Below are 25,573 nucleotides of genomic sequence, written 5' to 3' on the forward strand. Positions count from 1 at the left end.
TAACATGACATTGGACTCTTTGCCAGTGGGCACTGAGGGGTTGTTAGGGTTAGATGTACAAATATAGAAATATATGTGATGTGCTTTGCAAGTACGCAATTGTCTGTGTTGGGAGAGAAATAGGGCACCTAATCCATCTCCCTCTCCTTTGACATGGAGTTGGTTTCATTAGACAGTGGTGAGTGTGGAGTGCAGGATTTCCGTGGCTGAACCAAAGGGAAGTTCACACACCGTGCTGGTTCTCTGCTGTCCTTCATGTGTTCTGTGCGGTCCAAATCAGTTGCAGAGATTGTCACCTGGCTTGTTGTCCATGCACCAAGCATGGAAAGAGGCTTTCAGTCAGAATGGCCTTTCTTTTAGGTGAAGAGAACAACAACACATGTAAGAACAAATGTAAAGTTTCATTATAAAGTGCACTGTTTGTGGACACTGCCAGCAATGCCCCTCTTCCATGGACATTGGCCAAACCGGACAGTCTCTATGAAAAAGAATAAATGGACACAAATCAGACATCGAGAATTGTAACATTCAAAAACCAGTAGGAGAGGACTTCAATCTCCCTGGACACTCAATAACAGACTTAAAAGTGGCCATTCTTCAAGAAAAAATCATCAAAAGCAGACTTCAGCGAGAAACTGCAGAACTGGAATTAATTTGCAAACTTGACACCATCAAATTAGGCCTGAATAAAGACTGGGAGTGGCTGGGTCACTACAAAACATAATTTTCCCTCTGTTGATACTCACAGCTTCTTGTCAACTGCTGGGGCTCGGCTACATCCACTTTGATTGAATTGGCCTCGTTAGCACCACAAAAAGTAATTTTCCCTATGTTGATATTCACCCATTCTTGTCAACTTGTAAATAAATGTTGGGAATGGACCACATCCACCCTAATTGAATTGGCCTCATTGGCACTGACTACCACACTGAATAAGGCAACTCCCATCTTTTGATGTGCTGTATATTTATACCTGCCTACTGTATTTTCCACTGCATGCATCTGATGAAGTGGGTTATAGCCCATGAAAGCTTATGCCCAAATAAATTTGTTAGTCTCGAAGGTGCCACAAGGACTCCTCGTTGTTTTTACTGATACGGACTAACCCGGCTACCCCTCCAAAACCTCTGGGACAGTGAACTGAATAGCAAAATGGCATCTGGGGGTGGGGAGGCAGGATGGCATTTTTTGTAAAAGTGAAATAAACAGGAAAAAAGTCATACCCCACACAACATATTTACACCCCATCACCATGTTTACTGTGAGTTCTTGCTTTTAGGTCTCCTGGAAAATATTCTAGACTCTGAAGAGCAGGGATTCAGGGAACGTTATAGCTCAGAGCATGGTGAATGGGACGTGGATAGCTCTGGACCCGGAACTAATTTTTCAGTTTGCTGAAAAAAAAAAAATTCCGCTTCACCCAAACTGAAAAACCACCAAAAACATTGGTGAATTCAAAACGTCGGCCAAAGAAATATTCATTTTGGGTTGATTGAATCATTTCAATACCACGACTTTCAGCGGCGACGTGTGGGAGGGACAAACTGGGTCAGGTGCCCTTTTTTCACAGCGGCCCACACAAGACCCCACAGTTTCCTGTTGGTGCCCCCTCCCATTTTCAAGAGTCGCTCCTGACCACTTTACCATCTCCTCCTCCAACATGGTGCCCGATTCCTGGCCAAAAAAAACATGGCTAAAACTATGTGTGGAAAGTTTCACCCTCTTCTAGTAAATTTTGTGTCTCGGTCACGGTGTCAAGTGATGATGATGAGCAGGGGCGTGCACAACATGGGACAAGCAGGGGCACGGACCCCCCAGAATCTCTGCCACTGCCTGCAGCTTCTGCACTGGCCCCCGCCCCAAGATTCCCTCCCCCCGCTCTTCCCCCGTTTCTGCCAGGGTGGAAGTCGGGCTGACCATGGCTGGAGATGTCCCTGGGAAGGGCACTCCAGCTCGCACTCCCGCTGAGCCCCACTAGATGGCACCCAGAACAGGGAAGCCAGGCTGGCGGCAGAGTTCTGCTAGGGGGGCCCAGGGAGCCCTGTCCCTTTCTCGCCCGCAGCCACCAGTAAGTGTTCGGAGCCCGGGACAATGGGGGTGGAGGCAGCGGGATGCTGGGAGGATGGGTGGGGATCCCGGGGAGGCCACAGGAGCTAAAGGGGTGGGGGAGGCATCAGGGCCTGGAGGAATGGGGGAGTGGGGGGGTCAGTATTTAAAGTGTCCCCCCAAAACAGTTACATTTAGATGCCTGTGCATGCCCCTGATTATGAGTAGAACGGGTTACAGAGCCTTTCAACTTCAAGGCCCTTTGCTTACTGAGGCTAAGATCAACAATGCTGAGTGTTTGGACAGTCCACTCCCTTAGCCCTTTAACACCAAGATGCACAATGTTAAAGAACTCATAAAGTGCTCTGGTGTTTGCTGACACCTGCAGTAAAAGTAGGTAGATAGACAGATAGTGGAATTATCTGTGAACCCTGGAGTGAAGTATCATCTATCTATCTATCTATCTATCGATCCATCCACAGACACCCCCTCTATCTATCTATCGAAAGGGACAATATTAGCCGTGTTATTTTCACTTTGCTGATTTGCTGCTGACATATCTCTGTTGATATATCTATCACATCTATTTAAGAATGAATGGATTTGTGTGTAATAAAATAATCTCTCATCGCATATAAAACATATTTGCCTCTTTGCATTCTGAATAACCAGAGGCAGCATTTTCAAAGGCATCTGCTAATTATGGGTCTCTCTTGGAGAGCTATGGAAGAGTGGGCCCTAAACTCTTTCTGCCTCACTTGACGCACCTCGGAATGGGAGTAATCATTCTTGCCTGCCTTATAAGGGTGCTGTGAAGGTTCATGAATGTATTCAGGTCCATGTATGGCCACAGTACCTCCCACAGTACCACATCACCACAGTACCTCCCACACCTCACAATGTTTAATGTTTGTATCCTGACAACATCCCTGTATTATCTGTATTATCGCCGTTTTACAGATGACAAGCTGAGGCTCAGAGAGATATGTCTATCCTTATATGACCTCGGATGTCTGCATCTGAGCCAGGAACTGAGCCCCAAAATCCAGAGTGCGCAGCAAGTGCCCAATCCACTAGACAATCTTGTCCTCACATGGCAATTGAGTAACAGTGTTGTAAAACCTGTATGTAAAAGAATGATGACTCAGCCCCTCATTCTATACAGCAATGCTGTCTTCTCCTTTACATTGGGCGTGTATGTATGTCTCACAACTGCGCGGAGGATGCCTCTCGTAGTCTCCAATACTGACTTTTTAGCTATTCGAGGGATTCCTTTGTGAAGGTACATTACAAATCACATGTGCTGTCCAGGCAGCTTTGTAAACAGCTGGTGGCTGGGGTGTAGGCTGTGGGGTTGGTGGATTCAATGATACACACATGTTGTACATTTCCGCTGTCATTTTGGAGCTCCAACATCATCAAACATTTCTTCTGTGTCATCCCCCCGCTGCTAGTGCTCTCCTGCTCTGACATTTGCATCAATGAGATTGTGATGTTTGCTTTCATGTGCTGCATTGTCGTGAGCAGTCTTGTGACTGTCCTTCTCTTCTATGTCTATATCATCTCTACCATCCTGCAGATCTACTTCCCCAAGGGCCGGCGCAAAGCCTTCTCCTCCTGCACTTTCCACTTGACCTCAGTGGTCATGTTTCATGGGACCCTCCTCTTCATGTATTTACGCCCCACCTCCAGCTATTCCATGGACACAGACACAATGGTTTCAGCATTTTACACGCTGGAGATCCCCATGGTGAACCCCCTCATCTACAGCCTGAAGAACATGGAGGTGAAGGACGCCTTAAGGAATGCAAGTTTCCCAGACACTTCAGTTTAAACACACTGGATTAGATAACCAATACAATAAAATCTATCTGTGTAGTCAATAAACTTCAGTGAGTGCAAATAATGAGGCATAGAAGTCAGACATGGTTACAAGAAAAATAAAGCTAAAATGCAACTTCTGCCTAACTTAACAAACAATGTGACATTCAAAGCAAAAGTTTTGTCCCCACATGCTTTCAGCAGTCTTACTGACCAAACTTCTTAGGTCAGGACCCCTCCCCCAGTCCAATGGCTGCTTCCTTTATCCCTTCACATACAGTGAATAAACAGAGAGAGAGAGAGAGAGAGAGAGAGAGGGAGGGAGGGAGAGAGAGGTGCATAGGAATGTCTGCCACTTCTTTTTATAGTCCTATTTCCCTTTTGAGAAACATTTCCACCTGGTTACCAGGAGACAAAATGTCTTTGTGCAAGGATGTTTCCTTGCTGCTTTTTCCTCATCTTTTTGAACTTCTTTGGTTTCAATTCCTGCTTGATAACTCTGTTTCCTGCTTAAATATAAAATTAAGCAGAGCACACATTTCTTTGTTAAAGAGAGATCTGTTTGCCAACCTCAGTATGAAATGTATTAATAAGAACTTAAGAACATAAGAATGGCCATACTGAGTTGGAGCAAAGGTCCATCTAGACCAGTGTCCTGTCTTCTGACAGTGGCCAATGCCAGGTGCCCCAGAGGGAATGAACAGAACAGGGAATCATCAAGTGATCCGTCCTCTGTCGCTCATTCCCAGCTTCTGGCAAAGAGAGGCTAGGGACACCATCCCTGCCCAGCCTGGCTAATAGCCATTGATGGACCTATCCTCCATGAAAGTATCTAGTTCTTTTTTGAACCCTGTTATAGTCTTTAAAGTCTGTGGGAATGTGCATTTATTCTATCGCCATGAAACTCTTCACTCCCATCCCTCCCACCTCCAAAAAACCACAGCGCAATGGTGATTTACACCATCTGTGAATCTAGCCCAATGACTCCCAGGGAGAGGCATCCATTGACAGCAGCAGGGGATGTGGTCTCATGGCTAGTGTCCATGTTATCGTTACCTCTTTAAGCAAGTCTATCCATATCCAGCAGACCTAGGCACAGTGCAGACAAGCCCTGAGCATCCTCAGGAGGCACAAGTTGAGGAATGTAGAAGGTCCAGTGATGCCCGTGTGATGTCACTATTAGGCAGGGGAGGATGCACATTCTCTCTTCCCTAGCTTCACCAGGTTGCTGGGCAGGGACAAGAGGCTGCCACTAGCAACATCTCCATGCAGGAGGCTGTGCAGGAAGGGCTCATCTCTATTTCAGAAGCAACCAAGTCCTGAGACCTGTAGGAAGAGAATGGATATTTGCAATGCATAGGAGCTGTTAGTTTTACAACTGGGTCATTTCACAAGATGAAATCCCTGGCCATGCACTGAAGAGATCCCAGCATGGAAGGGCACAGAAATTAAATTGCCCCTCTTTCACGGGGACTTTACTATTTGTCATTCTTGAATTGCTCTTTTCCTGTGAAATAAAAGGCATTTGCCTAGAAAGATGAAGGCTACTCTTTGCGTGTGAAACCATAAAAATCAAGCTCTTCCTCTCATCTGTCAAAACCTGCAGGGTGACCCCAACACACTCCCCAGTCTTCGATTTACCTGCAGAAATGTATGTCCTGTCCTGCCCAGTCCTCTCCTGGACAATACAAGCTACATTGTCCATTATTTCTTTAATAACACTAACAAGCCTGCAAGTTAGCTTCTCAGACACGTCTATTTAAATGCACTGGACTAGATAAAAGAACAAAAGAAAGTTTATTGACCACAAAGAGAGATTTTAACTGAGTGCAAATAAGGAGGCATTGAAGTCAGACAGGGTTACAAGAAAGATAAAGCTAGAAAGGCAACTTGTGCCTAAGTGAAGAAAAGATGTGAAATTCAAAGCAAAAGTTTCCTCACCACATGCTTTCAGCAGTCTTACTGACCAAATTTCATGTCAGGACCCCTCCCCCAGTCCAAAGACTGCTTCCTTTGTCCCTTCAGATGCAGTAAATCAATGGGCAGAGAGAGAGAGAGAGAGAGAGCGGTACCTTGGGATGTCTGCCTCTTCTTTTTATCATCCTATCCCCCTTTAAGAAACATTTCCACCTGGTTACAGGAAGACAAAACTCTATGTAGAAGGATGTTCCCTGCTGCTTTTTCCTCACCTTTTTAGACTACCTTTGTTTCCCTTCCTGCTTGACTGGTTACTGTTTCGAAACAAAATTAAGCAGAGCACGTTTCCTTGTTTAAGACAAACCAGTTTGCCCACCTCAGTTTGCAACATGTTTTTAATAACACGGTACAGTGTTATAAATTCTGTATTTATTTCTGTATTTACAGTATTATAAATTCACATACCTTATCAAAAATGTATTAATATTTGCGGTGAGAGCATGACTATTTCTAGTTGACTCGTAGATTTATTTAGCATGTTAGTGCTGAGCTCTGTGTGCAGATAATATGCATGCAAGAGGGATAGTTTGTGACCTGCAGAAGTCCAGAGCATGCTGTGGTCTCCTCCTGAGCTCCTCTGGTCACGCTGTGGTCTCCATCAGGCAAAAATGAGTGAACCGACTTTTCCTACCTTTAGGAGAGTAACCTAGCAAGGGAAGGACATTGGATACCATGGTGATTGGCATGCTGTAAATGCTCGATAATCTGGAGTACTCTTACAGGTTTTACATTCGACCTATTGGGACCAGGACAATGATGTGATTCTGAAACCACGAATGACTGAGCAGATATAAGCTACAGCTGCAAATAATTAATACGTTTCACCTGTATCTAACTTTCTGTTCCTTTGATTCAAAATTTCTTGTGAAAGCTCCTTGAAAATTTTTCTTGAGAAGCCTTTTGATGGGTAATTGGATTTTCCTTTCAACTATTTTTTCCATGAAATTATCTTTTCCCTGGAAATTATAAGCTTTCCATCAAAATACCAAACTGCCCTCCTCCCTAAACCATGGCTGTGGGACTCTGGTGATGTTCCTGGGCCGTTCAGCAAGAGGAGAGACCATCGTGCATCATGGGGGATGTAGTCCAGCCTGGGAGCCAGGAAAATGGAAGAGATTGGTGCTGTGTGGTATCGGATGCACCCCTATGGTATTTCCTAACAAAAAAGATTTCGGTCTCCACACAAAGAAATAAACAAACCGCCTTTGTGGATCAGGTCTACACAGTACTTGGCTTGCACTGAAAACAGCAGGATGAAATATACCCCTCACCTCATATTCTATAACTCTGGTAGAAATTGCATCATTTAATAACACAATAGGAAAGATTGGGACAAATTAATCCCCAGGGCACCAATTACACCAAGGTGGCTTTGGTTCACTGAATGCTTTAATTAGGTGTTATGGCTCTCTGAGCTCAGGTATTCCCAGTTGCTTCAGGAATCATCTGTCATAGATCACACATCTCAGTATAAAACTTCCCGAATGCTCCAAACTGGTAGTTTCACTCTCTCTCTTCTCAGCAGGTACGTGCTATTGTCCTGTATTACAGTCACACACACACGCAGACACCATGGGGATCAGCAGCTATTCAATTCCAGGCCTCCAGCACTTAATGTCTCAGCAACAACTCCGACCCCTTCAGCTAAAGGAGTGACGTCCTTGGTTGGAAAAATAGGCAATTACCTAGTCACTGAAGCCAGGGCTTTCCATTATGTCTCCGGGTTTTCATACAGACTGAAGTAAATGCCAAAAAAGCTTAATTAGCACAGTGAGCAACTTTACGCCAAACCGACATGCCAAGCCACAGAGCTCCCCTTGCCCAAAGAGGGTGGAAAGATTGACACTCCTTCACTCTCACCCCTTCTTTAGTGACGGAATAATCCCTTCAGACTGATTCTCTCACAGCAGAATCACAAGTCACTGTTTTCTCTTTGGATGAGTGAACAGGAGTGTTTGTGGGTGGGACATGATGAATCTGAAGTGTCATTATATTTGCACAGTGTGTGCATTTTATCGAACACCTGGAATGACCAGCTGTGAACATCTGGCTCTGTGGACTAAACCCTTCCCGGAGTGGGTACTGATGTTCATTAAGAAACTGATCTCTGTTTATCTTCACTTCTTTCATTACAGAGAAGGGGAGGTTTTCCGCACCATTCACATGCCCATATCTCTATAGCTGCCTGATCTCTGTTCAGAGGAGATGGAAAAGGGAAATCACTCAGAGGTGACTGAGTTCATTCTCTCAGGTCTGACAGATCGTCCGGAGCTGCAGGTCCCCCTGTTTGTGGTGTTCCTACTTATTTATGGTATCACCCTGGTGGGGAACGGGGGGATGATCTTGTTAATCACGATTGATCCCCGACTCCACACCCCCATGTACTTTTTCCTCAGGAATTTGTCTTTCTGTGACCTCTGTCTTTCCTCAACAATTTCCCCCAAGATGCTGCTGAATTTGTTAGCCGAGAGGAAAGGCATTTCTTACACTGCCTGCGCTGTGCAAATGTATCTCTCTATCGCTTTTGGAGATGCTGAGTGCTTCTTGCTGGCTGTGATGGCATATGACCGTTATGTGGCCATCTGTAACCCGCTGCTCTATACGGTCACCATGTCCAGGCAGCTTTGTAAACAGCTGGTGGCTGGGGTGTACGCTGTGGGGTTGGTGGATTCAATGATACCCACATGTGTTACATTTCGGCTGTCATTGTGCAGCTCCAACATCGTCAATCATTTCTTCTGTGACATCCCCCCTCTGCTGGCGCTCTCCTGTTCGGACACCCGCATCAATGAGATTATGATGTTTGCTTTCACGTTGTGCATGACAGGGAGCAGATTTGTGGCCATCCTCCTCTCCTATGTCTATATCACCTCCACTATCCTGCAGATCAGCTCTGCTGCGGGCCGTCGCAAAGCCTTCTCCACCTGCTCTTTCCACTTGACTGCGGTGGTCCTGTTTTATGGCAGCCTCCTCTTCATGTATTTACGTCCCCCCTCCAGCTATTCCATGGATACGGACAAAGTGGCCTCAGTGTTTTACACGCTGGTGATCCCCATGTTGAACCCCCTCATCTATAGCCTGAGGAACATGGAGGTGAAGGACGCGCTGAGGAGAGCAATGAATAAACTCCTAACCAGTTCTTGAATCTGTTTAACTCAGTACTGGTTTAGTGATGGGGAGTGGAAAACGGTGAATTGAATTCCCTTTCCATTGCAATGTAATTTTGCAGAGCCCGTTTGAGTATTGTTCATTATTATATTGTTATTATGAATTTGTTTGTATTCCAACGAGGCCTGCAGGCCCAACTAAAATCAGGGCTTTGTTAGGTTATTACCCCATCAAAATTCCAGGAGGCACCTGTTTCAGATGTGTGAATCTTTGTGACGTGCTTGTGTAGAATTGTTCACTTTATTAATATAACTTCAAAAATAAAGTTTTATGAATGAAACTACATTCATTCATAAAACCAGGTACCCCAATAACTGGCTAATTGAGTTTCACTTTCAATCCAATTGCTGCTAAATAGTTGAAACTTACACTGTTTCAACATTGTAACATCTGTTCACTGTTTGCCATTCCTTACACTTGTCCATATTGTAACTCAAACTCCATTTTAACTTGTCCCAAACTCCATTTTAAAATGCTCACTTCGTTTTGTAAAAGCTTGCTGCAACCTTCATTTTTGCAAAACCCTGCTGTAATCTTATTAGTGTAGTTTAGATGTGTGAATGAGGAGGTATGTATGGATGATGGAATCAACCTCCAGCCCCAGACTGATGAAATAAAGTGTAAACACCAATGGCTGAAGATGCAGACAACAGCCCTGACAAAGCAAGAAGAGTCCACCCTCAAAAGAAAAGAACAAAAGTACAATTGAAGAAACATCAAAGCCAGGTCCTAGGCTGAAAGTCATGTCTGCAATTGACGGGTGATCAATCACACGAAACCCAGAGGCAGTGTGACACATCAAGACCTGGAGACTCTGGATTCAAAAAGGATGGGTGAGATGGATCACTTTGGAGGGTAACATTCTGCTGCCAACACGGAAGGGCATTGGTGCATGCCCAACAGAGACCCAGTTCTTCCTTGTGCCTGGCTTTCCTGGCCAGTTAGCCACCACAAACTACGAACCCGAGCCACGAACTCAAGCTACATTCAAGACTGGTAACTATCTAGCAGCTGCAGAACATTTGATGTGTGTGTGTGTGTGTGTGTGTGTGTGTGTGTATGTGTGTGTATACATAGGTATTAGATATTAGTTATTGGTCATAAATCAAATTGTGTTATAATACGCGAGACATCTTGTCTTGTCCCGTGAAACGATCCTGTGTAGTTTTGTCTGCATAGCGCTTTGAAAGCATAGATGTATTGGTATTGGGAAAGAAGAGGGGGAAATCAAATCTGTCTCCTTCTGCTTTGTGGTGGGTTTGGTTGGGTCATGCAGTTGCAAGTATGAAGTGTGTGATTTCTATGGCTGAAACAAAGGGAGTTTTGCACCTTGCACCCTCCTGATCCTCTGCAGCCCTTTACGTCCTCTGTGGGGTTGTTGTGTAGATTATCGCCTGGTTTGTATCCACGCATGTGGAGGAGAAGGGTGATTTCCATGAAAATGGCCCTTATTTTAAGTTAAGGGAGCAACAAAATAAGTAAGAACAAGGGTAACATATCCAAAAGAGAACGTGGTGTGTGTGTGTCCACTGTGAGAATCTGCACTGAACTGAATACAAAGTAATATGGGAAGGGTGACGTTTCTCGAGCACATAAATTAAACAGAAAGAAAAGTCATATCAGACACTCGATGTTTATACCACAGGAGCAGGTTCGCTATGAGGTCTTACTCTTAGTTCTGCGGGTAAGTCCTATGGATTCTGAAGAACAGGGATTCTGGGAATTGTACAGCTCGGGTTGCGGAGAGTGAGAAATGGCTAGAGCTGGGCCAATAGCTGATTTTTGCGTTCATGGGTGGTTAGAAAACATTGAAAAACAAATTCAGTTCAACCTGAACCAAATCTGAAAACTCCTGAAATGTTTGGCAAATTGAAAACATTGACAGAAATGTCCTGTGGGGTGGAAGGAACTATTTAGCATGACCAGAAATGGAACATTTCCTTTCCTTCCTGGATACTTTTTGATGTCAAAGCAAAGACAATGTAGGGCCACACTGACAAAATGGATGGGAATGGAAGAGGTGGGAATGGTGCTGCTTCCCTTGTAGACTTTAACCCAGTGATTAGATCACTCCCATGGGAAGTGGGAGATCCAGGTCAATTCCCCCTCTGTCGAACGGGGAGAAGCAATTTGAAAGTGGGTCTCCCACATTGCCAGACAGGATCCTGGTGACTGGGCTATGTTCTGTCCTGCATCATTCTCAGGACTGGTCTATGCTACTGCTGTAAATTGATATAAGTTATGACCCTATAGACAAGTGGTTCGGGGCACCGACATGCTCAACTTCATGTCTCTGTTCCAATGGTTTTTTAATTAGTTATCCACTGTAGAACAACTTTGAAAGGAGAGATTGAGAGCAACCCAGACTAGAATACCACACCACTCAGGGGCTGGGATGCTTTCTGGAAATACAGGAAACCCAAATGCACATCTTTGCCCAGCACTGGACAGAAGGGGGAATTGCACCTGGATCTCCCACCTCACAGGTTAACACCCTCACTATTAAGCTAAAAATTACAAAGAGAGGGAGCATCACCACCTCCTACTGGTGGCTGCTTTGTGACCAGCACCTAAATCCTCCTCCCCCCCACACACTGTTTTGGGACAAGGTTATTAGGAGACTTTGTAACACATTTGTGAATAGTTTCAGGTCAACCCCAATGGCATGGTTTTTTACAATAATTAATAAATTTAATAGTGAAAAGTACAAGGTCATGCCTTTAGTGATTAATAACAAGAATTTTTGTTATAAACTGGGGACACATCACTTGGAAGTAATAGAGGAGGAGAAGGATCTCGTAGGATTGGTTGACCGCAGGATGACTATGAGCTGCCAAGGTGATATGGCAGTGAAAAAAACCTAATGCGGTCTTGGGATGCATCAGGCGAGGTATTTCCAGGAGAGATAAAGAGGTTTTAGTACTGTTATACAAGGCACTGGTGAGACCTCCTCTGGAATATTGTGTGCAGTTCTGGTCTCCCATGTTTAAGAAATATTAATTCAAACTGGAACAGGTACAGAGAAAGGCTACTAAGATGATCCGAGGAATGGAAAACCTGTCTTATGAAAGGAGACTCAAAGAGCTTGGATTGTTTAGCCAAACCAAAAGAAGGCTGAGGGGAGATATGATTACTCTCTATACATGTATCAGAGGGATAAATACCATGGAGGGAGAAGAATTATTTAAGCTCAGTACCAATGTGGACACAAGAACAAATGGATATAAACTGGCCAGCAGGAAGTTTAGACTTGAAATTAGATGGAGGTTTCTAACCATCAGAGGAGTGAAGTTCTGGAACAGCCTTCCAAGGGAAGCAGTGGAGGCAAAAGACATATCTGGCTTCAAGACTAAGCTTGATAAGTTTATGGAAGGGAGGATATGATGGGATAGCCTAATTTTGGCAATTAATTAATCTTCAACTATTAGCGGTAGGTATGCACAATGGCCTGTGATGGGATGTTAGATGGGGTTGGATCTGAGTTACTATAGAGAATTCTTTCCTGGTGTCTGGCTGGTGAGTCTTGCCCACATGCTCAGGGTTTAGCTGATCGCCATATTTGGGGTTGGGAAGGAATTCTCCTCCAGGGAAGATTGTCAGAGGCCCTGGGGGTTTTTCACCTTCCTCTGCAGCGTCGGTCATGGGTCACTTGCTGGAGGATTCTCTGCACCTCGAAGTCTTTCAACCACGATTTGATGACTTCAATAGCTTAGACAGAGGTTCAAGATTTGTTACAGGAGTGGGTGGGTGAGATTCTGTGGCCTGCGTTGTGCAGGAGGTCAGACTCGACGATCACAATGGTCCCTTCTGACCTTAAAGTCTATGATTCTGTTTAGTCTGGAAGAAATTCACCCTTTTTTCGATATTTTCATGTCTCAATGCTGGGAAATTATTTAAAGAGCCTTTTGGAGAGGTACAAACACATGAAGTGGAATACAGTCACCCCAGTTTCATATCATATTCAAAAGGTCTTACGGGAGAGACAGAGAACCAGACCAGCTGATGCTCTGGCCCTCTGTGTTCCATTTCACAAGGAAGGGAACAATACTGATTGCGTGTGCTCTGCACACCTGTAGTCCTGGGAGCAAAGATGTTACAGGGAGCAAATCTCAAAGTCATCCCAGAAAGCAGCTCCAGACGTATTAAGGGTAACCTTGGTGTGGTTAGCAAACAGGGAAAAGTTCGACTCTTAGTCTGATTTTTACGGTTCTGAGCAGGCACTGCTTCTGTCCTCAACTCATTGTATGTGAAGGGAGGAAAAACAAAGAGATGCCACCAAGTCATGGGCAAACAAGTCAGTTTCAGAGCATTTTGGCCTTTAATTGAAATTACAGCGGGCCATTCGTGGGAAGGGAAGAAAGGAATTATCCTTAGACAAATTTTAACTTTTCTGAACATATTTACCTATCAAAAGGAGGAAAGAGCTTTATCAAGGGAGGGAAAAGAGTGACAGGAAAAGGAGAGAAAAAATGCTTTAATAGGAAGGGGGAAACTCCCATATCCATTCAGGGAATGTCTATACTAAGGCCATTACATTGATTCAGCTATGGTGTGCAGCAGTACCGCAGCATAGATGCTTTCCACATTGGTGGAAGGGGTTTTCCATCGATGTAGTTAATCCACATCTCCGAGAGGCAGTAGCTCAGTCAATGGAAGAATGACACTGAGGGTCAGTACAAGCTAACTGCCTCGCACAGGGTGTGAGAAGTTTCCCCGCCCTGTGCAACAGAGCTCTGTTGATCTAATTTTTAAGCATAAACCAGGCCTCAGAGAAGCTGCCAATGGAAAAGACCATTTGGGAAATCTAGTCCTATCTCCCTGCTAGGGCAGCAGAATCCCCTTCGGTTCTTTTTGTTCAGGGTAGTTGGAAATATTCCACTTATCCCAGCTTCCCCGTAGAGATTCTTCTGTATTTTGATTGAGCTCAGTGTCAGGCTGTGAGTGTGTATTGGGCACTCTGTCTGTGTGTGTGTGTTTGCTGTGCAGTGGGCACTGTGTGTGTGCATGTGGTGGGGTTACACTGGAGCTGAATGTGAAGTGGAGGCAGATGTGTGTCCCTTGCCCTGCCCAGTGCTCAGGCTGGCGTCCGCCCTCCCCCCCCCCAGTGCAGGGCTCCTTGTGAGATCACAGAATCATAGGACTGGAAGGGACATCGGGAGTTCTAAGTATTATCTATTATCTAGTATTATCTGCAGTTCACTGAAACTGAGATTCACTCAGTTCAGGGGCTACTTAGTTAACTGAGACTTTCCCAGTACCCAGTTTTCAGCCTTTCTGGGCAGTCTGCAACTTCGGCAGTTCTAGCTTCTTTTGATCTTAACTTTTACTTATTTTGCTTATTTTTCTGTCCCTATTTCCCTTACCTGAAATAAGCAATCAGAAACTAACAAAATAGTAATCACTTTGTCTATTCTCCACCCACCGCAGCCAAAACTTACTTAAAATCATGACCAGAGTCTCAAAGAAATCAGCTGTGCACAGATCCTGCTCAGCTACGCCACTGTGACGTCTTGGGTCACAGAAACCCCTTTGGGACTGCCACGTGATGTGCTGAGTCTCCCTCTGAGCCTGTTTTCCCTGCCAGCTTGGGACTTCAGTACCTTACCTCGTTGGAGCTAGACACGCTTGCCTGCTGCAAACCTGGATCCAAATCTCAACCACGTCCTCCACAAGCTGCAGGCTTCACTGAAAATAGCTTAAGAAGTGCTCCTGTTTCTAACATTCAGATAGCCAGCTCCCAATGGGGTCCAAACCCCAAAGAAATCCGTTTTACTCTTTATAAAGCTTATATAGGGTAAACTCATAAATTGTTCACCCTCTATAACACTGATAGAGAGATATGCAGAGTTGTTTGCCCGCCCCCGCCCCCTGCCCCCTGGAATTAATACATACTCTGGGTTAATTAATAAGTGAAATGTGATTTTATTAAATACAGAAAGTAGAATTTAAGTGGTTCCAAGTAATAATAGACAGAACAAAGTGAATTACCAAACAAAATAAAATAAAACCTATAAGTCGAAGTCTAATACAATGAAAACTAAATGCAGGTAAATCTCACCCTCAAAGATCTTGCAATAAGCCTGTTTTACAGACGAGACTTCCTCCTAGTGTGGGTCCAGCAATCACTCACACCCCTGTAGTTATTGTCCTTTGTTCCAGTTTCTTTCAGGCATCTCCTTGGGGTGGAGGGGCTATCTTTTGTGCGAGCTGAAGACAAAATGGAGGGGTTTCCCCAGGGGCTTATTTAGTCTCTCTCTTGTGGGTGGAAACCCCTTCCCCTCTCCTATGCAGAATCCAGCTCCAAGATGGAGTTTTGGAGTCACATGGGCAAGTCACGTGTCCATGCATGACTCAGTTCCTTACACGACAACACTACATTCCCAGGAAAGCTCAGATGTGGAATGGCATCTCTCAAAGTTCATTGTTAGCTTCAGTGTTTCTTGATTGGGCACTTACAGAGAATAGTCTTTTCTCAAGAAGCTGTCCAACTGCTTCACTGAGGGTAATTAAAATCAAACAAGTACATAACAAGTATTCATAACTTTGAATACAAAAATGTTACATGCACACAAACAGGATGAATATATCCAGTAGGTCATAAGCTTTGCAGAGATATGTTACACAGCATATCTGGCATAAAACATATTCAAGTTATGTCATATTTACAGCCATGAGTCTATTTCTATAAAGAATTATGGGGTGTAACATCACACTCTGTTTCACGGAGTATAAATTATGGGAAATAAATAAAACTAACAAAAGAATCAGAAGGGAGCTGGCATGCTCGTAGATATTTTGTAGCAGCATCTGCAGAGATGCTGCAGAGATCTTCAGTGTTAACCACCAGTTTGGGGAATATCCTCGTTTTTGCAGCCTGCCCTGACCTTGGCATTTTCAGGGAGGACTGCCCCAGGCACGTCCGGGTCACCGGAGGCACAGAAGGCAGGAGGAGGAATTATGAGCATGACTCTTAGAGGAAGTAGGGGCATAGTGTTTCCTGGCCACAGACCTGGGGTGAAAGACTTTGGATAGAGAGATTGCTTGTTGTTTGTTGTTTCTAGTGGTGTTCAGGGAAGCAGGACTTTGTGTACATTCTTTGTAACCCCTTGTCCACAGATTATACCAAAGAATATAGCTGACTAGGATCATCAATTTTTCCTCCTAATACAGTCGACCCTGCGATGCCTCACAGGTTGGCACCACTCAGGAGAAGTGGGCACCAACAATCCATGGAGCACTGATAATACCAGGAAAGCCTGAACACCCTTACGGGATAATTTCTGCTATAATAGTGAAGAATGGAAAAGTCATCACTGGGAATGTCAGGGATCTCCTTGGTGGGAGGTGATGACCACAATGGCCTTGTGCATCTGAAGCCATGGATCAGTGCATGGGCCCATCCCTTGGGGGACCTACACTTTCATGTCAATTGAACACTGCTGTCAATCAGCACCGCACCTTTGGTGTTCCTGGGATATTTTCTAGGTTGGTGGCTGTGACATACCAGGTGTTAGGATATAGATATTCAGGTCTGTCTGTAAAGGCCTATACTCTAAGAATTTAGGTGTATTCTTATCACTTGGCTAGTTATAGAGGTATAAAAGAAAGAATCCACTGTCTGCCGGTGTAAGGTCCTTCTCTTACTGTGACAGTCTGAGGCCCTGTTCTTAGGCTAAGGCCTTTGGCTAAGCAGCAGAGGCAGCCATAAGCTAGGAAGCGACCGGTCACCTCCTCACATCCCAAACTAGTCACATTGAAATCAGGTGCTATTGGGCTGTTAGGAATACAATCCTGTCCTGATAGTGCCTATCGCCTCGAGAGAAAGAGAAGTGCCTAGAAAATGTAAAAGGAAACTTAGTTTGATAGCATCCTGTCTGGCAAGAACTCACTTATCAATAGCTGGGATGTGAAATCCTCACTTCTCTATTGTTTTGTCATTATAGTTCCCACTTTGCTATTGTTTGTCTGTATAATCTCTGTCTGGTTCTGTGATTGTTTCTGTCTGCTGTATAATTAATTTTGCTGGGTGTAATCTAATTAAGGTGGTGGGATATAATTGGTTAGCTAATCATGTTACAATATGTTAGGATTGGTTAGTTACATTTCAGAAGAATGATTGGTTAAGGTATAGCTAAGAATATTACTATATAAATTAGGGACAAACAGGAAGTAAGTTGGGATTCAAAAATAAGGAAAAAGGAACTTGTATTTAAGCTTGCTGGAAGTTCACCCCAATAAACATCGAATTGTTTGCACCTTCGGACTTCGGGTATTGTTGCTCTCTGTTCATGCGAGAAGGACCAGGGAAGTAAGCGGGTGAAGGAATAAGCCCCCTAACACCAGAGTCCAACCCAGACTAATCAGGAGCTGTGTCATACCTGTCTGAAACCTTGCAATGCCTTGCTGAAGTGGCTTCAACTTTGGCCACTCACAAACAACCATCTAGCATGCAAATAACACCCGAGGCATGTCTGTGTAACTGCAGCCTGGCCAGGAATAGTTGGGCTACACTCAAGCTCTCACCACCCTTACTTATACTGCAAGGTGACCCCAACACATTCCCCAGTCTTTGATTTCCTTCCAGAAATGTACGTCCTGTGTTGCCCAGTCCTCTCCTGGACAATACAAGCTACATTGTCCATTATTTCTTTAATAGCACTAACATGCCTGCAACTTAGCTTCTCAGACACTTCTATTTAAACACACTGGATTAGATAAAACAATAAAAAACAAAGTTTATTAACTACAAAGATAGATTTTAAGTGAGTGGAAATAAGGAGGCATAGAAGTCAGAGATGGTTTCAAGAAAAATAAAGCTAGAATGCAACTTCTTCCTAAGTTAACAAATGATGTGAAATTCAAAGCAAAAGTTTCCTCACCACATGCTCTCAGCAGTCTCACTGACCAAACATCTTAGGTCAGGAGCCATCCCCTACTCCAATGGCTGCTTCCTTTATCCCTTCAGATGCGGTGAATCAATGGGCAGAGAGAGAGAGAGAGAGAGAGAGAGGTGCCTTGGGATGTCTGCGCCTTCTTTTTAGAGTCCTATTCCCCCTTTGAGAAACATTTCCACCTGTTTACCAGAAGACAAAGTGTCTTTGTAGAAGGATGTTCCCTGCTGCTTTTTCCTCACCTATTTAAATACAAAATTAAGTAGAACACAAATTTCTTTGTTTAACACAGAGCAGTTTGCCAGCCTCAGTTTTCACCATGTATTAATAACACAATACAGTGTAATCTTATAACTGCACATACATGATAAAAATATTATTAATATTTGTGAGGAGAGCATGACTATTTTTAGTTGACTCATAGATTTATTTAGCATTTTATAGCTGAGCTCTGTGTGCAGATCATATGCATGCAAGATGGACAGTTTTGTGAACTGCACAAGTCTGTAGCATGTTGTGGCCTCCCCCTGAGCTCCTCTGGTCATAATGTGGTCAGCATCAAGCAAAATGAGTGAACCTATCTTTCCTACTTTGGGGAGTAACCTAGCAAGGGAAGGACATAGGATATAATGGTGATTGGCATGCTATAAATAGCTAGATAATCTGGAGTACTCTTATATGTCTTAAAGGTTTTACATTCCACCTACTGGGGCCAGGACAATGAGGTTACTCTGAAACCAGGAATGACAGAGAAGATATCAGCTACAGCGGCAAACAATTAGTTTGTTTCACCTGTATCTAACTTTCAGTTCCTTTGATTCCAAATTTGTTGCTAAGGCTGGTTGAAAATTTTTCTTGAGAAGTTTTTTTGATAGGAAATTGGATTTTCCATTTAACTATTTTTTTCCAATAAATTATCTTTTCCCCGGAAATTATAAGCTTTCCATCAAAATACCAAACACCTCTCCTCCCTAACCATGGCTGTGGGACTCTGATGATGTTCCAGGGCAGTTCAGCAAGAGGAGAGACCATCATGCATCACGGGGGATGTCGTCCAGCCTGGGAGCCTGGCCCATGGAAGAGATTGGTGCTGTGGAGTGTCTGAGGCATCCCCATGGTATTTCCAAGTCAAACTATTAAGATTTTAGTGAAAAGATTTTAGTCTTCACAAAAAAAACCAAAACCCTTTATGGATCAGCTCTGCGCAGTGAGTGAAAACACCAGGATGAAATATACCCCTAACTTCATACTCTGTAAATCTGGTAGTAATTGCATCATTTAATAAACCAGTAGAAAGAGTGGGTCAAATTAATCCCCAGGGCACCAATTACACAGAGGGTGGCTTTGGTTTACTGAATTCATTAATTACATGTTATGGCTCTCTGAGCTCAGGTATTCCCAGTTGCTTCAGGAATTATGTCCCACAGATCACACACCTTCGTATAAAGCTTCCCGAATGGTCCAAACTGGCAGTTTCTGTCAATGATGAAACACCACCACAGCTCTATCTCTCTTCTCAGCAGGTACGTGCTATTGTCCTGAATTACAGTCACACACACACACGCAGACACCACGGGGATCAACAGGTATTGAATTAGAGACCTCCTGCACCGAAAGCCTCAGCCCCAACTCCTACCCCTTCAGCTAAAGGAGCAACCTCCTTGGTTGGAAAAAATAGGTAATTACCTAGTCACTGAAGCCAGGGCTTCCCATGATGTCTCTGGGTTTTCAGACAGGCTAAAATAAATGCCAAAAAGCTTACCAAGCACGGTAAGCAACTTTACCCCAAATGGACATGCCAAGCCACAGAGCTCCCCTTGCCCAAAGAGGGTGCAAAGATTAACACTCCGTTACTCTCACCCCTTCTTTAGCGATGGAATAATCCCTTCAGACTTATTCTCTCACAGCAGAGTCACAAGTTACTGTTTTCTTTTCGGATTTGTGAACAGGAGTGTTTGTGTGTGGGACATGATTAACCTGTGTGTCATTGTGTTTGCACAGAGTGTGCATTTTATCAAACACCTGGAATGACCAGTTGTGAATATCTGGCTCTGTGGACTAAGCCCTTCCCTGAGTGGGTACTGATGTTCATTAAGAAACCGATCTCTGTTTATCTTCACTTCTTTCATTACAGAGAAGGGGCAGGTTTTCCTCACCATTCACATGCCCACATCGCTATAGCTGCCTGATCTGTGTTCAGAGGAGATGGGAAATCACTCGGAGGTGAATGAGTTCATTCTGTCAGGACTGACAGATCGTCCGGAGCTGCAGGTCCCCCTCTTTGTGGTATTCCTATTGATTTATGGTATCACCCTGGTGGGAAATGGGGGGATGATCTTGTTAATCACAATTGATCCCCGACTCCACACTCCCATGTACTTTTTCCTCAGTAATCTGTCTTTCTGTGACCTCTGCATTTCCTTGATAATTTCTCCTAAGATGCTGATGAATTTCTTAGCCGAGAGGAAAAACATTTCTTACACGGCCTGCACTGTGCAAATGTATCTCTCTTTCGTTTTTGGAGATGTTGAGTGCCTCTTGCTGGCTGTGATGGCGTATGACCGTTATGTGGCCATCTGTAACCCGCTGCTCTATATGGTCACAATGTCTAGGCACCTTTGTAAACAGCTGGTGGCTGGGGTGTACGCTGTGGGGGTGGTGGATTCAATGATATACATGTATTGTACATTTCGGCTGTCATTCTGCAGCTCCAACATCATCAATCATTTCTTCTGTGACATCCCGCCACTGTTGGCGCTCTCCTGTTCTGACACCCGCATCAATGAGATTGTGATGTTTGCTCTGACGAGCTGCATTATAGGGAGCAGCTTTGTGACTGTCCTCCTCTCCTATGTCTATATCATCTCCAACATCCTGCAGATCCGCTCTGCTGAGGGCCGGCGCAAAGCCTTCTCCACCTGCACTTTCCACTTAACCGCTGTGGTCCTGTCTTTTGGCACCCTCCTCTTCATGTATTTACGTCCCACCTCCAGCTATTCCACGGACAGAGACAAAGTGACCTCAGTGTTTTACACGCTGGTGATCCCCATGTTGAACCCCCTCATCTACAGCCTGAGGAACACGGAGGTGAAGGAAGCCCTGAGGAAAGCAATGAATAAACTCCTAACCAATTCTTGAATCTGTTTAATTCTGTATTGGTTTAGTTATTGGGAGTGGAAACAGTTAAATTCAATTCCCAGCCCATTACGATGTAATTTTGCAGAGCCCATGTGATTATTGTTCATTATTATTTTGTTATTAAAATTAATTTGTTTGTATTCCAACAAGGTCTGCAGGCCTCAGCTGAGGTCAGTGGTCAAAACCTGAGGAAGACTCACAGGTCCAGAAAGAGAGAATGATTTTATAAGCTGGTTCCTAGGGGCATCCACCTAGAGGGTGAGATGTTCAGCTTCACATCTCAGGACAGCGGGTGGCAGTTCCCACTGTATTTTACACTGAATGCATCTGATGAAGTGAGCTGTAGCTCACAAAAGCTTATGCTCAAATAAATATGTTCGTCTCTAAGGTACCCCAAGTCCTCCTTTCCTTTTTGCGGCTACAGGCTAACACGGCTGCTACTCTGAAACAGTTCCAAAGGGGTTTCTGTGACGCAACCTGTCATACAGAGTTTAGGAATAAAATTGCAAAACAATGTGTGTGTGTCTGGGGTGGGGGGGGACGTGGGCGGCACAGGAGGACAGCACAAGAACAGATGGACTTCAATTGCAGGAAGGGTGGTTTAGGTTGGACATTAGGTAAAACATCCCAACAGTGAGGGTGGCAAAGGAGTGGAATAACTTGCCCAGGAAGCTTGTGGAATCTCCACCACTACAGATTGTTAAGAGCAGGTTAGACAAACACCTGTCAGGGATCGTGTAGAAAATACTCTGTTGTGCTGTGAGTGCAGGGCAGGGGAATAGATGACCTCTCGAGATCCCTTCCAGTTCTATGATTCTACGATCTCACAAGGAGCCCTGCACTTGGGGGAGGGGAGACGCCAGCCAGAGCACTGGCCAGGCAAGGAACACGCATCCGTCTCCACTTGACATTCCGCTCCACTGCACTCCCCACCACATGCACACACACAGTGCCCAATGCACACCAAGCACACACACACACAGTGCCCCCTGCAAACCAAACACACACACACAGAGTCAGAGTGTCCACTACACACACACAGCCTGACACTGAGCTCAGTCAGAATGCAGAATAATCTCTACGGGGAAGCTGGGACAGCTGGAATATTTCCAACTCGCCTGAACAAAAAAACCCAAAGAGGATTCTGCTGCCCTGGCCAGGAGATAGGACTAGATTTCCCAAATGGTCTTTTCCATCGGCAGCTTCTCTGAGGCCTGGTTTATGCTGAAAAAAATGATCAACAGAGCTCCGTCAGACAGGGTGGGGAAACTTTTCACACCCTGTGGGTGGCAGTTAGCTTGTACTGACCCTCAGTGTCATTCTTCCAATGACCTAGCTACTGCTTCTCGGGGACATGGATTAACCACATCGAAGGAAAAATCTTTCCATCGCTGTGGAAAGCATCTACACTGTGGCGCTGCTGCACATCACAGCTGAGTCAATGTATTGGCCTTAGTATAGATATTCCCTGTATCGATCGGTGAATTTTCCCCCTTCCCATTAAAGCGATTTTTCTCTCCTTTTCCTGTCACTCTTCTAACTCCCTTGATAAAACTCTTTCCTTCCTTTGATAGGTAAATATGTTCAGAAAAGTTGAAATTTGTCCTCTTAGGATAATTTCTTCCTTCCCCTCCCTTGAATGTCATTTCAATTAAAGGCTGAAATGCTCTGAAACTGACTTACTTGGCCATGACTTGGTGGTACCTCTCTGTTTCTCCGCCCTTCACTTACAATGAGTTGAGGACAGAAGCAGTACCAGCTCAGAACCCAAAAATCAGACTAAGAGTTGAATCTTTCCCTGTTTGCTAACCACACCAGTGTTACCCTTAATACCTCTGGAGCTGCTAACTTAGGCGGCAGAGGACTATTATGATCATCTAGTCTGACCTCCTGCACAACACAGGCCACAGAATCTCACCCACCCACTCCTGCGAAAAACCTCTCACCTATGTCTGATCTATTGCAGTCCTCAAATCATGGTTTAAAGACTTCAAGGAGCAGAGAATCCTCCAGCAAGTGACCCATGCCCCATGCTACAGAGGAAGGGGAAAAACCTCCAGGCCCCTAACAATCTGCCCTGGAGGAAAATTCCTTCCCGACTCCAAATATGGCGATCAGCTAAACCCTGAGCTTATGGGCAAGATTCACCAGCCAGATACCCAGGAAAGAATTCTCTGTAATAACTCAGCTCCCACCCCATCTAACATCCCATCACAGGCCATTGGGCCTATTTACCATGAATATTTAAAGATTAATTTATTGCCAAAATCATGTTATCCCATCATACCATCTCCTCCATAAACTTATCGAGTTTAATCTTAAAGCCAGATAGGTCTTTTGCCCCCACTGCTTCCCTTGGAAGGCTGTTCCAGGACTTCACTCCTCTGATTAAACTTCCCAATGACCAGTTTATATCCATTTGTTCTTGTGTCCACATTGGTAGTGAGCTTAAATAATTCCTCTCCCTCTCCGGTATTTATCCCTCTGATATATTTACAGAGAGTAATCATATCTCCCCTCAGCCTTCTTTTGGTTAGGCTAAACAAGCCAAGCTCCTTGAGTCTCCTTTCATAAGACAAGTTTTCCATTCCTCGGATCATCCTAGTAGCCCTTCTCTGTACCTGTTCCAGTTTGAATTCATCCTTCTTAAACGTGGGAGACCAGAACTGCACACAGTATTCCAGGTGAGGTCTCACCAGGGCCTTGTAGAACGGTACTAAAACCTCCTTATCTCAACTGGAAATACCTCGCCTGATGCATCCCAAGACCGCATTAGCTTTTTTCACGTTCATATCACATTGGCGGCTCATAGTCATCTTATGATCAACCAATACTCCAAGGTCCTTCTCCTCCTCCGCTACTTCTAATTGATGCGTCCCCAGTTTATAACTAAAATTCTTGTTATTAATCCCTAAATGCATAAACTTACACTTCTCACTATTAAATTTCATCCTATTACTATTACTCTAGTTTACAAGGTCATCCAAATCTTTCTGTATGATATCCCGGTCTCTCTCTAAATTAGCAATACCTCCCAGCTTTGTATCATCTGCAGACTTTATTGCCACATTCCCACTTTTTGTGCCGAGATCAGTAATAAAAAGATTAAATTAGATTGGTCCCAAAACTGAGCCCTGAGGAACTCCACTGGTAACCTCCCTCCAGCCTGACAGTTCACCTTTCAGTAGGACCTGCTGTAGTCTCCCTGTTAACCAATTCCTTTTCCACCTTTCAGTTTTCATATTGATCCCCATCTTTTCCAATTGAACTAATAACTCCCCGTGTCACACCGTATCAAACACCTTACTGAAATCTAGGTAAATTTGATCCACTGTGTTTCCTTTGTCTAAAAAATCTGTTACTTTCTCGAAGAAGGAGATCAGGTTGGTTTGGCACCATCTACCTTTTGTAAAACCATGTTGTATTTTGTCCCATTGACCTCAATGTCCTTAACTACTTTCTCCTTCAAAAAAGGCTAGTGTGTCTGGCTCAACAAGGCAGGGTTCTGGAGGCCCAGGCTGGCAGGGAAAACAGCACATCAGATGACAGGAGGGAGGGAGGGGGGTGGCATGCTTGGAGATACTTTGTTGCAAAATCTGCAGAGCTGCTGCAGAGATCTTCATTGTTAACTACCAGTGACCAACACATGAAGGGGAGTACAGTCACCTCAGTTTCATATTATATTCAAAAGGCCTCATGGGAGATACATCGATCGAGACCAGCTGATTCTCCGGCCCTCTGTGTTCCATTTCCACAAGGAAAGACACAACAACAACATTAATTGCATGTGCTGTGCACACCTGTTGTCCTGGGAGCAAAGATGCTCCAGGAAGCAAATCTCAAAGTCATCCCAGGAAGCAGCGCCAGAGGTATTAAGGGTAACGTTGGTGTGGTTAGCAAACAGGGAAAGATTCAAAACTGATTTTACGGTACTGATTTTAGGGTTCTGAGCAGGTACTGCTTCCATCCTCATTGTAAGTGAAGGGAGGAAAAACAAAGAGATACCACCAAGTCATGGACAAACAAGTCAGTTTCAGTGGGCAGAGAGAGAGAGCGAGCGGTGCCTTGGGATATCTGCCCCTTCTTTTTATAGTGCTATCCCCACTTTGAGAAACATTTCCACCTGTTTACCAGAAGAGAAAAACTCTGTGTAGAAGGATGTTCCCTGCTGCTTTTTCCTCACCTTTTTGGGCTACCTTTGTTTCCCTTCCTGCTTAACGACTCTGTTTACAGCTTAGATACAAAATTAAGCAGAGCACACATTTCTTTGTTTAAGAGAGAGCAGTTTGCCAGCCTCAGTTTGGAACATGTATGAATAACATGATGCAGTGTAATCTTATATCTTCACATAGATTATAAAAATGTATTAATATTTGTGATGAGAGCATGACTATTTCTAGTTGACTCATAGATTTATCTATCATCTTAAACTGAGCTCTGTGTGCAGCTAATATGGATGCAAGAGGGATAATTTTGTGAAATGCAGAAGTCCGTAGCATGCTGTGGCCTCCCCCTGAGCTCCTGTGGTCAAC

The 25,573-nt window shown here is 44.3% G+C and overlaps 2 protein-coding genes across 2 annotated transcripts; both read left to right on the forward strand.

Moving 5' to 3' along the window:
• The first annotated feature begins 8,043 nt into the window (after positions 1–8,043).
• Positions 8,044–8,988, forward strand: LOC141989837 (olfactory receptor 5AR1-like). Its single transcript, XM_074956757.1, has one exon. The coding sequence runs from the start codon at positions 8,050–8,052 to the stop codon at positions 8,986–8,988; it is 939 nt and encodes a 312-aa protein (XP_074812858.1). The 5' UTR covers positions 8,044–8,049.
• An 11,120-nt stretch (positions 8,989–20,108) lies between these two features.
• Positions 20,109–21,041, forward strand: LOC141989838 (olfactory receptor 5W2-like). Its single transcript, XM_074956759.1, has one exon. It carries the CDS (start codon positions 20,109–20,111, stop codon positions 21,039–21,041), a length of 933 nt encoding a protein of 310 aa, XP_074812860.1.
• The last annotated feature ends 4,532 nt before the right edge of the window (positions 21,042–25,573 follow it).

Source organism: Natator depressus, chromosome 6, assembly GCF_965152275.1.
Source record: "Natator depressus isolate rNatDep1 chromosome 6, rNatDep2.hap1, whole genome shotgun sequence".
Classification (NCBI taxonomy): domain Eukaryota; kingdom Metazoa; phylum Chordata; order Testudines; family Cheloniidae; genus Natator; species Natator depressus.